The sequence below is a fragment of the Haliotis asinina genome, chromosome 11, assembly GCF_037392515.1.
Source record: "Haliotis asinina isolate JCU_RB_2024 chromosome 11, JCU_Hal_asi_v2, whole genome shotgun sequence".
In the NCBI taxonomy this organism is placed as follows: Eukaryota; Metazoa; Mollusca; class Gastropoda; order Lepetellida; family Haliotidae; genus Haliotis; species Haliotis asinina.
This window is the reverse complement of record NC_090290.1, coordinates 53,046,932-53,062,835: the sequence shown is the minus strand read 5'-3', so window position 1 is coordinate 53,062,835 and position 15,904 is coordinate 53,046,932. Positions and strand designations below refer to the sequence as shown.

The 15,904-nt window shown below is 40.8% G+C and overlaps 1 protein-coding gene across 2 annotated transcripts; it reads left to right on the top strand.

Annotated features, from left to right (window-relative positions):
* Nucleotides 1-84: 84 nt before the first annotated feature.
* LOC137255187 (heat shock protein 60A-like) lies at nt 85-14,736 on the top strand. Of its 2 annotated transcripts, none has more exons than XM_067792597.1 (13): nt 85-205; nt 2,934-3,116; nt 3,696-3,948; nt 4,947-5,029; nt 5,943-6,038; nt 6,439-6,532; nt 6,847-7,015; nt 7,791-7,890; nt 10,258-10,365; nt 10,951-11,088; nt 11,847-12,021; nt 12,566-12,744; nt 13,111-14,736. In XM_067792597.1, exons 2-13 carry the CDS (start codon nt 2,949-2,951, stop codon nt 13,276-13,278), a joined length of 1,731 nt encoding a protein of 576 aa, XP_067648698.1. In that variant the 5' UTR covers nt 85-205; nt 2,934-2,948; the 3' UTR covers nt 13,279-14,736. The 2 variants fall into 2 exon arrangements, with proteins under 2 accessions (XP_067648698.1, XP_067648697.1); XM_067792596.1 differs by having other exon boundaries at nt 122-211.
* Nucleotides 14,737-15,904: the final 1,168 nt, after the last annotated feature.

Here is a 15,904-nt window from a genome sequence, read left to right as displayed (position 1 = left end):
TGAATACGAAATATTCAAAATCAATAGCAACCAATATAAGAAAATTGAGAAAATGTTTCTGAAGTACAGTCATATATGTATTTTGAAATTACGAATGATCCATGTTGCGAAATGGTCCCTTATGACCTTGTTAAGTTAACCCGTCGGCGAGAGGAAGGCTTCGCGAGTTCAGAGTCCGAATAGAAGATCGTAACGGTATATACAGGTAACGGTAAGGTTACAATGCGTTATCTTTACCTAGAATGCATGTAGTAGTTATTTTCGAAAGCGAGCATTTGCCTTACATGGCTCTTGAACGAAATGTAATTTAGAACATTAAAATCAGTGCAACCCACGTGCGCCGGGCACCGCACATGGCTTATGATTACATGATAACACTCCATGTAAATAAACGAGCAAGCATGTTAGTATTGTTGAATGTGTGATGCATAAATTATATTTAAGATTACTTTCATTCAGATTTAATTAATGCCATCCAGTATGTAGAATTAATTTGTCTCTAAAGGAATGAAAAGGAGAGGAACGTTCTGGAAGTAGGACTGCATGCCTCATGGCATTTACCACAATTCCACTTATCTCCCTTAGTCTGGCTTAGGTTGCATTTTAAGTCGGACATGCTAAGGTGTTTTCTAAGAGCAGGATAACGGTACTGGTAATGGCAGGAGTGAGCGTGAACAATCCGGTACCCTGTACATTCAACCCTATGTATATTGTACTTATTTTGAGGGCTTTTAGTTATTTTAGTGATTCCTCTAGTAATTGTTGTGTTAGGTTTTGTTAAACATTCTAATATATAGCAATTAACAAATATTATTCTGGATGGGGGGAATTGGAGGAGCGCTTACTGAGAAAAAATATGTAAGTGTATGTATTGGAGAAATTTATCTTTAATTCCCAAATTAAAATCAACACGGTCCAAAGGATCATACCTCCAGGAAATTCGGGTGATTTCTTATGCCTTTTAGGTCTTTATGATTACACCAAAATTTTGATGATTGGTGATAGTTACCTCATGCTTTCAGTAATACCATCATAATGGCAGAGGAGTTTATCTTCGGTTTAGAATGAACTACAAGCAAAATGAAGTAGTTTGTTTTGTTTTGGTTAGTACTTTTTCATGCTGACTTGAAATGTACATCTCACGATCAGTTTTTGTAAAACCTGTGCAGTTGCAGTGTGTACTGCAGAATCATTTTCTTTTGTAAACCTTCTTAACAAAGGTTAAGTGAATTATGTTCAAACAAATGCCTATGAAAACCCAATATATAAGAGCAATTTGTGATGAAAGTGTGGGTCAGTATTTTCAGTTTTTAGAATAGCCTGTGTAACAAAATATGGGAGAAACGGACATACAGCCTTGAACTGAAATAATAAACCCATGAATTATGTTGTTGTGTAACCTCATATTTGTAATGACTCAGTATTCATATGCTGCCAATCACTAAATGCACGAGTAATCTGTGTTAGTGTTGTGAACGATCTTCCACTGTTGTCAAGTTGACGAACATGGTGAACAGACATTACTCCTTATGCTTCAATCAGCCTGTACTAAAAAATAAATTAATGTAAACTCCACTTGAACTAGTAAGGGTTATACTTGTGTTAATGATCCAGAATGCTCAATAATCAAAATGTACTCTTGAATTATGGTATGTTGAGTTTATATTTACATTTTAAGATATTACATTGAGTAGAGATATTACAAGATATCTACTAGATGCCTGTGAGTTTCTCGCAAGACAGCATTATCTTCGATATATGTGGGAGAGATTCTGTTCAGTTTTTATGGAAAGTTGTCGATGTGTTGCCTGGGATGTGATACAGGAAAACAAAAAACCCTGGCCATTGTGAGGTCTCTTACAATGATGCAACACTTACCATACATGGTGATAGATAAATCAGATTTCAAGGACTCCCAAGAAGTGAATCTGTAGAAGAAAGTTGGCTAATGTATAGATTACACTTTTATCAAACTCATTTTTATTTTTTTGTGGTAAAAGAAAATGATATAGCATCTCTTCACATGAACAGACGAGAGAATGACTTTTGTCAGTGCAGGTGTATAATTTGCAATTTAACATCAATTGACACAATTATTTATCGTTTCAATTCTAATTTGTTTTCATTGGACATTGTAGTATAAACATGACTTCTGCATATTCTGATACCTTCTAGTATGGAATTGCAGTAACAGATTATAAAAAATGCAAATTCAACTTATGAAAAATAACTCCATGAAAAAAACCCAACAAAATCAGAGTTCAGATGATTTAAAATTCGTTGAGGTGAAAAGTGGTTTCAGCAGCTATGTTGTGCTGCTCATGCACAGAGAACAGGTTTGCGCAGCCTGCAAGATGCCGGATTGTAAGTCATGAGCAGGAGTAGTTTAATCTTGTAAATAAATAATCTACTCATTACATCAACAAAACCATGTTGATTGTGATAAGCACCTGTATGTCTGCTAGTGACAGTATGCAATGCACAACTTCAATCACGGACCACATGCAATTTGAGCTTAACACCTATCCGGCTATGCACCATAAACCCTGAGCCCTGTGGGTATTGGCAAATGAACTAGCCAGTCTTTGTCTTTGTTACACATAAGTGCAGACCTACCCGTACTGACTGGGCTTACGGCATCCCACGTGTTTAGTTTTGAGCATAGTAAACCTAAAGTATATTGAATTTTTTATTTGCAATTGTATGCTTATGATATTGTTAATTTTTGTTATATTTATCAGCAATGTATATTACATGTCATGAATTTATATGATGATTGTGTTTTAATGATGTTTATTTTTTTGTTGCATCTAAGCTTTAACAGCATTTCTGAAAGAGCAACAACACTATTATGTATAGGCAAGATTTCAATAAAACTGGTATGATATGCTGCAATGTTTCATGTTTAAATTTTAACAATCTTTTTGTTTCAGTAAGTTTTACCCAAAATGTACAGACTTCCAAGTTTACTTCGACCATGCCTGGCAAGAAGAGTCCCACAAGCTTTTGTCAGAAATTATGCCAAAGACATCAAATTCGGTGCCGATTCCCGAGCTCTGATGCTGCAGGGAGTTGATATCCTTGCAGATGCCGTTGCTGTTACTATGGGACCCAAGGTATGTATTGTTGTGTTCCTATTATGTTATCAGCTGGTTATTGGACCAGAATAGGACCATGCTTGTAAAGTTAGTCAATTAGGGAGTGGAATAGGGTCCTCTGTGCGTGACTCTCACATTGTTTGGCTTCATGCAGTTCTGCTATGTGGTTTGTGACAATGCTTTCAGTCATAGGATTTGGTTATTCACAGGTTGAGAAGATCAGTAAGAAACTTATTTTGGCAGATTTGATACTGATGAGAGATTTCTGATCTTTGGGCTGATCATTCGTTCACTCAGACAATTTTATAACCTAAGATTAGACTATTCACACAGTATTTCGAAAACTGTTACTGTGTATGATACAAAGAATCAAAATCATATTTATGAATCAGTATTTATGGTCTGTTCGTGTGAACTAAAGTCAGTTCTTCCTGACATGAATACTCAGAACCCAGCCTGGAGTGAACACCAGAACGGAAGAGTTCTACTTAAAGCGGATGTTGAGTGACATCTTGAACCTAAGATGAATAACACTTTGAGTGTGCCCAAATAAATCCCTGGTCTGTTAATTAATCCTGTTACTTGTTTGAACTTCAGGGAAGGAATGTTATTCTGGAACAGAGTTGGGGCAGTCCTAAGATTACAAAGGACGGTGTGACCGTGGCTAAGGGTATTGAGCTGAAGGACAGGTACCAGAACATCGGTGCCAAGCTTGTACAGGATGTAGCAAACAACACCAATGAGGAAGCTGGAGACGGAACCACTACTGCCACCGTTCTTGCACGTGCAATTGCTAAGGAAGGGTTTGAGAGAATCAGCAAGGGAGCTAACCCTGTCGAGATTAGGCGAGGTGTGTACAGGGTATTCATAAATGTGATTTCACCCAGCGTAAAAAGTTCAGCTGTTGTCCTGTGAAATGTTCACTTCTTTTTGTAAAGCTCTCTCTATTTCTATGATTGCTTCGAATGTCATGTAAAAATACTTCTGAAGTGTTGAATATGAGGACTGGAGGAAACGTTGCTATTTTGAGTGTTACTTTTAAGTAATAATATTCTCATTTTGGTGTACAAGGTGTGGGGCTCACCTGTTCTAGTGATGGTGTTCAGGGTGTGAGTATGATCTGTTCTAATGGTGGCGTACAAGATGTGAGTCTGACCTGTTCTTTTGGTGGTGTACAAGATGTGTGTCTGACCTGCTTTAATGGTGGCATACAAGATGTGAGCCTGATCTGTTCTTATGGTGATGCACAAGGTGTGAGTCTGAACTGTTATATTGGTGGTGTACAAGATGTGAGTCTAACCTGCTCTAATGTTTGTGTAAAAAGTGGGACTCTGACCTGTTCTAGTAGTGGTGTACAGGGTGTGAGTCTGACCTGTTCTAGTGGTGGTGTGCAAGATATGAGACTGACCTGTTCTAATGGTTGTGTGAAAGGTGGGAGTCTCCCCTGTTCTAGTGGTGGTGTACAAGATATGAGTCTGACCTGTTCTAGTGGTGGTGTGCAAGATATGAGACTGACCTGTTCTAATGGTTGTGTGAAAGGTGGGAGTCTCCCCTGTTCTAGTGGTGGTGTACAAGATGTGAGTCTGACCTGTTCTAGTGGTGGTGTACAAGATGTGAGTCAGATCTGTTCTAGTGGTGGTGTACAGGATGTGAGTCTGACCTGTTCTATTGGTGGTGTACAGGATGTGAGTCAAACCTGTTCTAGTGGTGGTGTACAGGATGTGAGTCAGACCTGTTTTAGTGGTGGTGTACAGGATGTGAGTCGGACTTGTTCTATTGGTGTTGTACAGGCTGTGAGTCAGACCTGTTTTAGTGGTGGTGTACAAGATGAGTCATGTCTGGTTTCAGGTGTGATGAACGCTGTGAGCACTGTAGTGGAGACCTTGAAGAAGATGTCCAAGCCTGTGACTACACCAGAAGAAATAGCTCAGGTACTGGCATGTCAGCCCAGCACAGCAGCTTCCGATCCATCGCGTTACAGTATATGTACTTTTGTCAGGCAGTGTAGGAATCAGTTACTGAAGATCACTGGCCTCGAGGGCTTGTCAATGCAACACAACACCAGACATCATATCTTACTGTCTTCACGACAATCCACAAATTTTGTGTGTGAGACCATCACTCTAACTGAAAGAAAAGTGCTTGGTTTTGTTGTAATGCAACGTTCATTAGTAATTCTTTCTCTGTCTCATTCATTGTTGAATGTATACACATGTACGTCAGTCATCAGTGCACTGAACAGTAAATTTTTAATTTGGATTTCTGTTTGACTCTAAATATAGATAACGACAGAGTTGTGTAATTTCTTTTATTTGCAGTTAAGTCAGCTTTACGTTTTACCAGGGTTACAGGCTCATTTTAAGGGGAGTGGCTAGTTTCAGGCGCCAGTTTCTATCACTGATTCAAGGCACTAGGTTCCATTTATTTTGCCTTTGAAACTAACCAAAATTCATCAGCTTGGTTAACAGAAATAAGACGATTTAAAGAACTTGTATCAACAAATGCTGAATTCAGGAGTTCAAAAATCCCATCACCTGACGCCCAGGACAGAATCAGATAATGGTATCTTACTTGTCCAGGGTCTACTTGCAAATAAACTTGGATTTCAAGTTACAATGATAATGAAAAGGGTTTTCTTTCTTTGCTATTTATCACTCTTTGATAAATAGTCTAGCAAACATAAACATCAAATACCATGTTGATTTACTTTTTTCATAATTTCATCATCATGATTATGCCATGAAAATCAAGGCAAGTGGAAAATTAGTCAGGACAAGTTGCTTTCTTAAAGCCACTGGCCACCAAAACCTAAAATTTTAACCCCTGTGAATGTGTAATCTCCAGGTGGCCACAATATCTGCCAATGGGGATCAGGAGATAGGGGATCTCATCTCCAGCGCCATGAAGAAAGTGGGTCGGGATGGTGTCATCACAGTCAAGGTAAGGATTGAAATGTGTCCGAGGTCCGTTCAATACTAGCTAGAGGATGCTAGCTCGTACTCAGTCTCCAATCTATATCCTACAGCATCATGCAGACAACACTTGTCAGAAGCTAGGTTACTGCTGTAGCCTTGTGGGGTAATCATATTTTTTTGTGGATCCTCATGGTTCAGAAACCATGGCTTCTATCAGCAAATGAAAGTGAGGATACTGTTGGTTAGTCAGTTACAATTTTTCTATTGTAAAATGTCCCCATTATGTTCTAACTTTAATAATGTTGAGGAACCCAACTCGCTCATTCTGTCTTAGTTGGTTGACCAAAGAGGAGGTCCAGAGAGTTACTGGAGGAAACTGCTAGAGTTTGAGATTGTAACTTGACTGTCGTGTGTACTTGTTGCAGGATGGCAAGACCTTGAAGGACGAGCTGGAGACAATCGAAGGGATGAAGTTCGACCGTGGCTATATCTCCCCCTACTTCATGAACACTGCTAAAGGTGAGGCCACTTTGCAGTGGGCGATGAATCCTTAAGTGTTGAAATAAGTCTTCTATTAATAATAGGACTGACGGGATCGTGTGGTCAGGCTGGCCGACTTGGTTCACACATGTGATCGCTTCTCAATCTTGCAGATCATTGCCCATGTTGTTGATCATTGGATTGTCCGGTCCAGACTCGATTATTTATAGACCATCGCCATATAGGTGGCCATGTTGCTGAGTGCAGTGTAAAACTAACCTCACTCAACCTCGCTCTGTTGATGTCTGGAGTGTGTTTAGCACAGTGTTCATTTAGGTGTTTGTTGACTCCAGGTGCCAAGTGTGAATTCCAGGACGCCCTTGTGTTGCTGTGTGAGAAGAAAATCTCCAGTGTCCAGTCAATTATCCCAGCCTTGGAACTGGCCAACCAGGCCCGTAAACCTCTCCTCATCATCGCTGAAGACATTGATGGCGAGGCCATCAGTACACTAGTGCTCAACAGGTGGGTGAAGATAATCCACCTTCTCTCAGGATGAGTTACAGGGCTGGAAATTACTCACTACATCAACACAATCCCAAGGGCATCTTTGCTACCTATTAATTTTCTGATAACCACTGTAGCATTATAAACATGGTAATGCTAAAGTATTGGTTCTTTTAAGAACCATATGATTTATAACCCAGAACGTTTTGAAATCGGTTAATACCAGCACATTGGGAGTTCAGGAAGAACATGTGTTTGTGAGAGAACTTGAAGGTAATATTGCCATTATTTTATTTCTTGAAAAAAAGAGGCGGTATAATGTTGGTTTATTAGTGTAGCTTACTGGTGTTTACAGCTGTTTTCGAATGCAGTTCAGAACGTGTACTCTAAGGGAAGGGAAGGGAAGTAACTCTATAATACTTTTTATTAGAGATGAAAAATCAGGTGTAGTATCATTGGAACAAACAGGAATTCTTGTAACATGTCTGTATAATCATTTCTTGTCATGATGGCTTCTATCCAGTGCACAAAATGAGCAGTTTTTAGTTGGACTTAGTTTTCTCTAAAGAAACTTTATGCCCTCAACCTAAATATTCTATTATTGATGCAGCGCACTATCCACTCACTAATGCATGCTGAATACAGAGGGAGCTGGCAGTTTGATTAGGTATTTTGCAACTCAACCAGAACACTAGCATTATACGTGTGTTAGGGTGAAGCCTAAAGGCAGATAGGTATGTCTAAATCTGTTGCAAAGTGTTCCACTGTTCAGACATTGACAAGTTTATTCCAGGATCAAGGTAGGCCTCCAGGTGTGTGCCGTGAAGGCCCCTGGCTTCGGGGACAACAGGAAAAACACCCTCAACGACATGGCCATCGCAACCGGTGCAGTGGTAAGCACTTCTTCAGTCATGTTCTGGAAAATGCACAGAATACCTAGGTGGGGCAGTTGGGTAGCCTTGTGGTTATAGCATCAGACTGAATCAAACCCGTGCTGTTCAGGGAAAACGCACTCTTCTACCCTGCTCCGTTCTGTAACCGTGCAGGTGCACAGTAGTGCCAGATCAACTCCAGTCAGGTGATACAAGATGGACTCCAGGTGTCCCTACTTTCACCAGACCGGGTATATTGTTACTTTCACTACAAGAGGTCTGTTCAGACCATATTATTCCATACTTCACAAAGAACTGAAGGTAGGAAAAAAAACATCAAAGGTCACGTGCAACGTAAAACACAACTTTGCAGATTCTGATACCTTTACTTACCGAAACAAATCATGAAAAGTTCCAATTCAGTCTATAAAGTTGAAAAAATACACGTTGAAAAAACAAAGCCCGCGAAATCGGAGTTCAAACGATTCACTAAATTCCCTCCAACGCTGGGGGGAAAACTGGTTTCAACAGCTGTGCTGCACTGCGCCCACAATGCATGCGCAGTGAATAGGTTTGCGGAGCTTGACACAGTATGCATGCTCAGAGTATGAGGTCGCGAGCAGTAGTCTAGTCTTGGTTGTGTACACAAACACGTAAATAATCTACTCGTTACATAAACAAGCTTGTTGATTGTACCGGTAGTAAGCAGCCTCTGTCACAGAGAAAGCTCAATGTCTGGTTTATTGACACCTATGTGTCTGCCTGCCTGTCTGCTAAAAACAATATACAATAAACAGCTTCAATCATTGACCACATGCAATTTCAACTTAACATCTGTCAGGCTTTATGACTCGTGCACCCGAGTCCAGTCTCGGCCACATTATGTAATTAGGCAGGTGTGATTCTTGTACACATGACAAGTTTTTATGTCTGTGGGTTGCAAACAAACTACAGCCATTTTTTCGGATGACTGGATTTGATGGAAACTGGTGCAAACTCTTTCAAGTCCTGCTTTGTACTTGGACAAATGACAGTTTCTAGCCACGCAGTAGTTCACCATCTCTGCGGAGATGATTTTTGATTTGATCGAACTCAAATTCAGAGAATGTGTATTTACAAAACCCAACATCTCTATATACATTCTCTAGGGATAACAACTTATTCTAGTGTAAATGATTTTGTTTGACAACGGTATATAAATCCATACTGAAACGATGCATCGAGTACAATAAAAGAAGTTGTTATCCATAAAGAATCTTACTTTCTTGTGACTAGCCATATTTATAAAAGGCCCATCAAACAGATCATCTTTCTGTAAACACAATGAGCCCCCAGCGTATCAGCAAATGAACCAGCCAATCGGAAGTTGTTGTTACCCTTTAGTGCACAGCCACCCGCTGTGACTGGGTTCAGTCTCCCGAGGACTTTGTTTCGAGGGAAGTAAGCCCCAGTACAAAATATTGCACTTTTGAATCGCGATTTTAGCTTGTAATTTTGTTTATTTGTTTTTTAACAAGCAGCAATGTATTTAAGATGTCATGAATAAGTGATCATTGTGTTTTAATTATGTTTGATTTTTTGGTTGCATATGACCTTTAAACATGAGATCCTTTACAACATTCCTTGGCATAAAGATCTGAGGGTCTTGATATGGGCACTGATTCAAGTGAACTTTGATCCATATTGAGTCTTCAAAAGTTTCAGTTGAAGTGAGCAAAGTATTTCATACCAGCCAATGTCTGTATTTTTGTGAGTGAAGTAATATGACTAATGACATTCAGTCAGCAGTAGTTGTGAATATTTATGAGCCGTCATTTCCGGACTCCATCCTAGAGTTTGGTCTTACGTATCATGCATGTTTTTATTGTGAGATTTTATTTCACAAAGGAAGAGCTTTCGAGAAAAAAGCGTTTCAGAAATGAAGGCAAATCATTTTCACTAAAAGAGTGAGTGAGTGAGTTGAGTTTTACGCCGCACTCAGCAATATTACAGCTATATGGCGGCGGTCTGTAAATAATCGAGTCTGGACCAGACAATCCAGTGATCAACAACATGAGCATCGATCTGCGCAATTGGGAACCGATGACATGCGTCAACCAAGTCAGCGAGCCTGACCACCCGATCCCGTTAGTCGCCTCTTACGACAAGCTGAGTCGCCTTTTATGGCAAGCATGGGTTGCTGAAGGCCTATTCTACCCCGGGACCTTCACGGGTTTCACTAAAAGAGACTCGAGACTGTTTGACCATCTTTGTAGCGTGCCATTGTAGTAAAATGGCATCGAACGTTGCATGATATCACTGAGTGTTTAGGCCACTTGTTAGCAAGTTGTGCTGTAGCTTAGACCTGTATAAGTGTACGGGAAGGACTGACACAGGTCGATGTTTCAGGTGTTCGGAGATGAGGCCAACCTGGTCAAACTGGAGGATATCCAGATGCAGGACTTCGGCAACATCGGCGAGGTCACCATTACCAAGGATGACACACTGCTGATGAAGGTAAACAATCATGCACATGGTCTGAAAACTGAGGTTGGGGACAAAGTTTTGGGATTGAAAACATGATATGTGTGACCTTTGGTCAGAGTAGACCTCTCAGCTTTATTTATTACGCCTTCTGAATTACGTTGAGTTTTGCTCTCATCCATACTTTTTGTCCCAAGAAGGTCTGGGTTAGAATATTGGCAGTCAGTAATCCATGCATGTCGTAAGAGGCAAGTAATGGGATTGTGTGATCATGCTCGCTGACCTGGTTGACACGGCATTTGTTCACATTTGAGCAGATAGGTGCTCATGCTATTTATCACTGGATTATCTGGTCCAGACTTAACTATTTACAGACTGCAGGCATATAGGTGGAATATTGCAAAGTGTGGTGTAAAACTAAACTCACTCGCTCAGCTTGAGGTAATATGCATATGTCCTATGGTAAGGTAAGTATTTGAATATCTAAAATATTTAGATTTTAACTCACTCACTCCATACTTAATGAGTGTTTTGTATCAAGTAACCACCCCATCTCCCCACCGCATATTTTTATTAGTCTTTCCTGTCCTAGAAGGGAGATTTTGTTTGTTTATCAAGGGTAAGGGAGACAAGGCTGACATCGAGAAGCGGGTGGCCCAAATCAAGGATGAGATCGAGCTGAGCACATCAGAATATGAGAAGGAGAAACTGAATGAACGACTTGCCAAGCTGTCCAATGGAGTGGCTGTCTTAAAGGTTGGTACATGGGGGCTATTGATGTCTAAAGGGTGGTCTTATTCCAGGATGTAGTGCCAGTAACAAACAGCAATGCACTTATCTACCCTGGACAGTTCTGTAACTCTCCAGGTGCACAGTAGTGCCAGATCAACTCTGGTCAAGTCAGATTACATGGAGACACCATCAACACGCTGTCTCTTCACTGACTAGGCTAGGCACAGGTTTCGGACTTGGATCTTGGTCCATGTATTGGATGCATCAGATACAGGTTCACATGTCCGATACAGACAGGTTCAAATGTCTGATACAGGTTCAAGTGTCAGATACAGACAGGTTCGCATGTCTCATACAGGTTCACATGTCTGATACAAATTCAACTGTCAGATACAGGTTAATATGCCCTAGGGGTTCACATGTCGGTTAGGGGTTCACATGTCACATCAACGTTTTTGTGTCAGATAAAGGTTCATGTGTCAGATGGGTTATGACAAGCAAAGATAATGGTTCACATTTCAGATAGCAGCTCACATGTCAGATAAGGTTTTATGTGTCAGTGGTTCACATGTGCATGTGTCAGATAAGCTTCACATGTCGGATAGGGGTTCACATGTCAGATAGGGTTCACATGTCGACTAGGGTTTATGTATCTGATAGGGCTCTTTTTCTCTAAATTTACATGACATAGGGTAACTGCTATAATGTCCAAATCTGGTTTAAATTCAGTTTACTCACTCGCCCCTCAGACTGTAATGCCTGATTTCATGGTTTCTGCCCAGGTTGGTGGGACAAGTGAAGTGGAGGTGAACGAGAAGAAGGATCGTATCAATGATGCTCTCAATGCTACCCGTGCTGCCGTGGAGGAGGGCATTGTCGCAGGAGGCGGCACCGCTTTGCTCAGATGTATGCCTGTTCTGGATGAGATCAAAGCAGACAATAATGACCAGAAAACAGGTAGGTGTTAAAATCAAGTTACTTCACAGGTAGGTATTAGAATCCAGTTACTTCACAGGTAGGTGTTAAAATCAAGTTACTTCACAGGTAGGTGTTTGAATCTTTAATCTGTTAATATACTTTTATAGAATAAAGTGAAATGTGCAAATTGTGTAAGAAATAACATTCCTGGAATTAAAATTTTAAGTTTAGATTTTGAACTTTCAGTATGCATTTTAGGGCTGATTATTTCAACATTGTCACATGTTTCAGTTAGTTATGGAAAGGTTTCATTTATAGTTAAGTATAAAAATTAGTTTCTTTTTTTCTTTTTCAAAATTATTATATTTAGATGGCAGTTATCACAGATAGTTCAAACTGCCTCAGTGTCTAGTTGGGGAGGTGGGGTAGCCTAGTGGTTAAACTGTTCATCATGCTGAAGACCTGGGTTCAATTCCCCACATGCGTATGGTATGTGAAGCCCATTTCTGGTGTCAGCCATTGTGATACTGCTGGAATATTGCTACTGAACCCACTCACCACCCTGTTTTTGTGTTGTTGGCAGGTATTGAAATTGTACGCAAGGCCCTGAGGATGCCTTGTCTCACCATTGCGTTAAATGCCGGAGTCGAGGCCCACGTTGTAGTGGAGAAGGTTCTCAATGAAAAGGGTGACTTCGGGTATGATGCACTCAATGGAGAGTTTGGGAATCTCATCGAGAAGGGAATTATTGACCCAACAAAGGTAATTGATATAGTTTTATAATGTTTTGTTTTCTTCATTAATTTCTGTTCTCAAAAATGCCTAAGTGTTATCATTTCTATAAAACGTATGTATTTGCTGGGTGTAAGAGGATTAGTAGAAGGGATTCTCATTATGTCAAGATGTCGTGCTTGCTGAACAAGCCAGCTGATAAGGTCTTTTTGTTAAACAGCTCTTAATGAAAGGAAAGAGTTGGAATATTGTTGAGAGTGGCATTATGCAGGAAACAAACAAAACTTCCTTGGATGAATAAAGTGACAGGATTCTACCCAACAAAAGTACTGAAATCTGCAGTTTTCTTAGAAAGTGTAAATATAACATAGGTTACAGAGAGACTGTTTGTTACAGGTTGTGAGGACAGCAATCGTTGACGCAGCAGGAGTTGCCTCCCTTCTCACCACAGCCGAGGCGGTTGTCACGGAAATCCCCAAGGAGGAGCCAGCCGCACCGGCTGGCGGGATGGGAGGCATGGGCGGAATGGGTGGTATGGGAGGGATGGGAGGGATGGGCTTCTAACGGAATTCCAGGAGGCGCTGTTGTGTGACAATGTGAGAATTGTGTTGCACAGTTTCTGAGAAGACTGATCATTGAACTCTAATAGACACTGGAGATAATGATACTAACAGTAATGTTGTGGAGACACAGTGGACCAGCTTGTGAACTGAAGAAACAGGAGAGCGTTGTCCCCTGGCAACAGTTCATGTACCCCAGCAACAGCTTGCATTAAGGACTCAAGATATTTTACGTCATTGATAAAACAGTAATCCATTAAATCACCCCAAATTCAGCTGTTACAGTCAGATAATTATTAGAATACAGAGACTTCATTCTTTCCAGTAGTAAGTTCAAGAATGCATAGACACCCTAAAGAATCTGCCATTTTGTGAGTTTTCCATTTTTGTTCATATATTTGCAACGAAGGGCATTAGCATGTCACAAGTGTTCTGATGGAAACTGATGCACTACATTGTCACATGAATTGCTGCAAGGGGACTCTGGATCTACATATGTCTGTAGTTGTAAAGATGGTGGAGTCATAGCACATCAAATCATGTATCAAACATTTTCTAATATGTATATAATGCATTCAAATTGCATTCATAATGCTTTCATGTACATTGAAATACAGCCAGTATTTCATGTAGTTTCCCATGCATTTACATGCATTAGCAATGTGATCTGAATGCATTGACAAGTGGCAGGATTCAGGGAGGCAGGCAGTCAGGGTTTCATGCCAGAGGGCATAAAGACATCATTTCCACTTTAACGTTGTAACGGGCCCTATAAGTGGTAGAAACGCTACAAGGAAAGTTCTGAGGCTTACAAGAGTTTTGTGAAACAGCTGCCAGTCTGATTAGGAATGAGAGGACCAGTGCTCAAGTGGCTTCAGTAGCCTAGTGGGCAGGGTCATCTGTTGTAGATTAGTTTGACCACCAAGAAGAGGGCCAGTATTGAAATGACATCGCAAGACAAGTGGGCAGGGTCATCTGTTGTAGATTGTTTTGATTTCCCACAAGGTAACCACTAGCAGCTAGTCATTTGATAGAGTGGGTGACCCAGCAGGCAGACTGAACTGTCATGTTCTGGTTTGATTCCCTACAAGTCTGCTATCATTAACACACACCGTGTTATGTAGCCAATTAGTTCTCAAAGTTACGTGTGCCCATATGTTGTTTTCTCTTTTCCCTTGGAGCAGATAAGTATTATGATAATAATATAATGATAATCGTAACTGTATGGACTAATAGTGAAAGAGATGGCGCTATCTTGCCGCAGGATCCTGATGGCAGTGCAAGAAGTTCTTGAAGATTGTCCAGACCCTAAAACAGACTGTTGGCCTAAATCACGTATGTTTGCATGTCTATTGCTGGTTCTATATTAGTATAATGTGTGAGGTATGTCTGGCAGTATTCGGGGTAGCAAGTGTGATATACAAGATTTTTTTGTAATAAAATCAGATTATATTCAGTGAAACTGTTGTGTGTGTGTAGTTGTAGAATGTAAGTGGTAGATCGTATGACAATAAGATTAATAATATGTGCATTTATATTGCACAAAACGTAAGCGCTAACAGTCAAAGCAGGCATATTATTACCCAGGTAACACAAGCGTTAAAAGGTTACAGTTCAAGGACTCATCCCACTGGGTACCCCTTTTCTGCTGGGTGAACAGAGGCAGTGTGGAACAAACTTGCTTGCCCCAGGGGAGACTACTTATATCACATGTGCTTGGTTGTGGGGCAGGACTGAAGTCCTAGAAACACTCGAAAGTGAAGCTGCCAAACAGGGTCACCTATACGAGGACTGGTGAACTCGACATTGCTTAACTGATTTGTACAAAGCGTGAAATCTTTACTGATGTCCCACTGAGTGATACTGCCGTAATATTACTAAAACCATATTCACACCAAAGTAGGGTGGTATATCCCACGATCCGTGAAGGTCCCGGAGTAGACTTGGCCTTCAGCAACCCATGCTTGCCACAAACGGTGACTATGCTTGTCGTAAGAGGCGACTAACGGGATCGAGTGGTCAGACTCGCTGACTTGGCTGACACATGTCATCGGTTCCCAATTGCGCAGATCGATGCTCATGTTGTTGATCACTGGATTGTCTGGTCCAGACTCGATTATTTATAGCTGGAATATTGCTGAGTGCGGCGTACAACTAAACTCACTCACTCACTGGTATATCCCACACCTAAGCGTATGTTAATGCGATGTCTCAGTATTTGACGGAAAGGTCTTATCAGGTTGAGTAAAGCTAGCCTTAGCGCAAAGAAGAACGTCTCACTTAGGGTCTTCGATGTGAAGGTCTGACAACACGAATTACCCACCTCAGTTTGTGAAGAACCCAGCCACTGTTTGGACTGAGCTCAAGATGTAGAAGGGCAGTTGGGGTGGTGGTAGTGATTGTGGTAGCCAAGTGCTTATAGCATCCGCTGGTCACGCTGAAGACCCGGGTTCGATTCCACACATGGGTACTATTTTTGAGGACCCTTTCTGGTGCCCCCGCCGTGATATTGCCTGAATGTTGCTAAATGCGTCGTAAAAGTAAACTCACTCACTCACTCACTCATGAAGTAGAAGGCGAATGATACACCGGGTAATCGAGGGTGGAAGCGTTCATACTTCCACAACCGC

Coding starts and splice junctions, on each gene's coding strand:
- LOC137255187 (XM_067792597.1), top strand. CDS start 2,949: ATGTACAGACTTCCAAGTTTACTTCGACCATGCCTGGCAAGAAGAGTC. Junction 6,039..6,438: donor ATGGTGTCATCACAGTCAAG/GTAAGGATTGAA, acceptor TACTTGTTGCAG/GATGGCAAGACCTTGAAGGA. Junction 12,022..12,565: donor CAATAATGACCAGAAAACAG/GTAGGTGTTAAA, acceptor TGTTGTTGGCAG/GTATTGAAATTGTACGCAAG.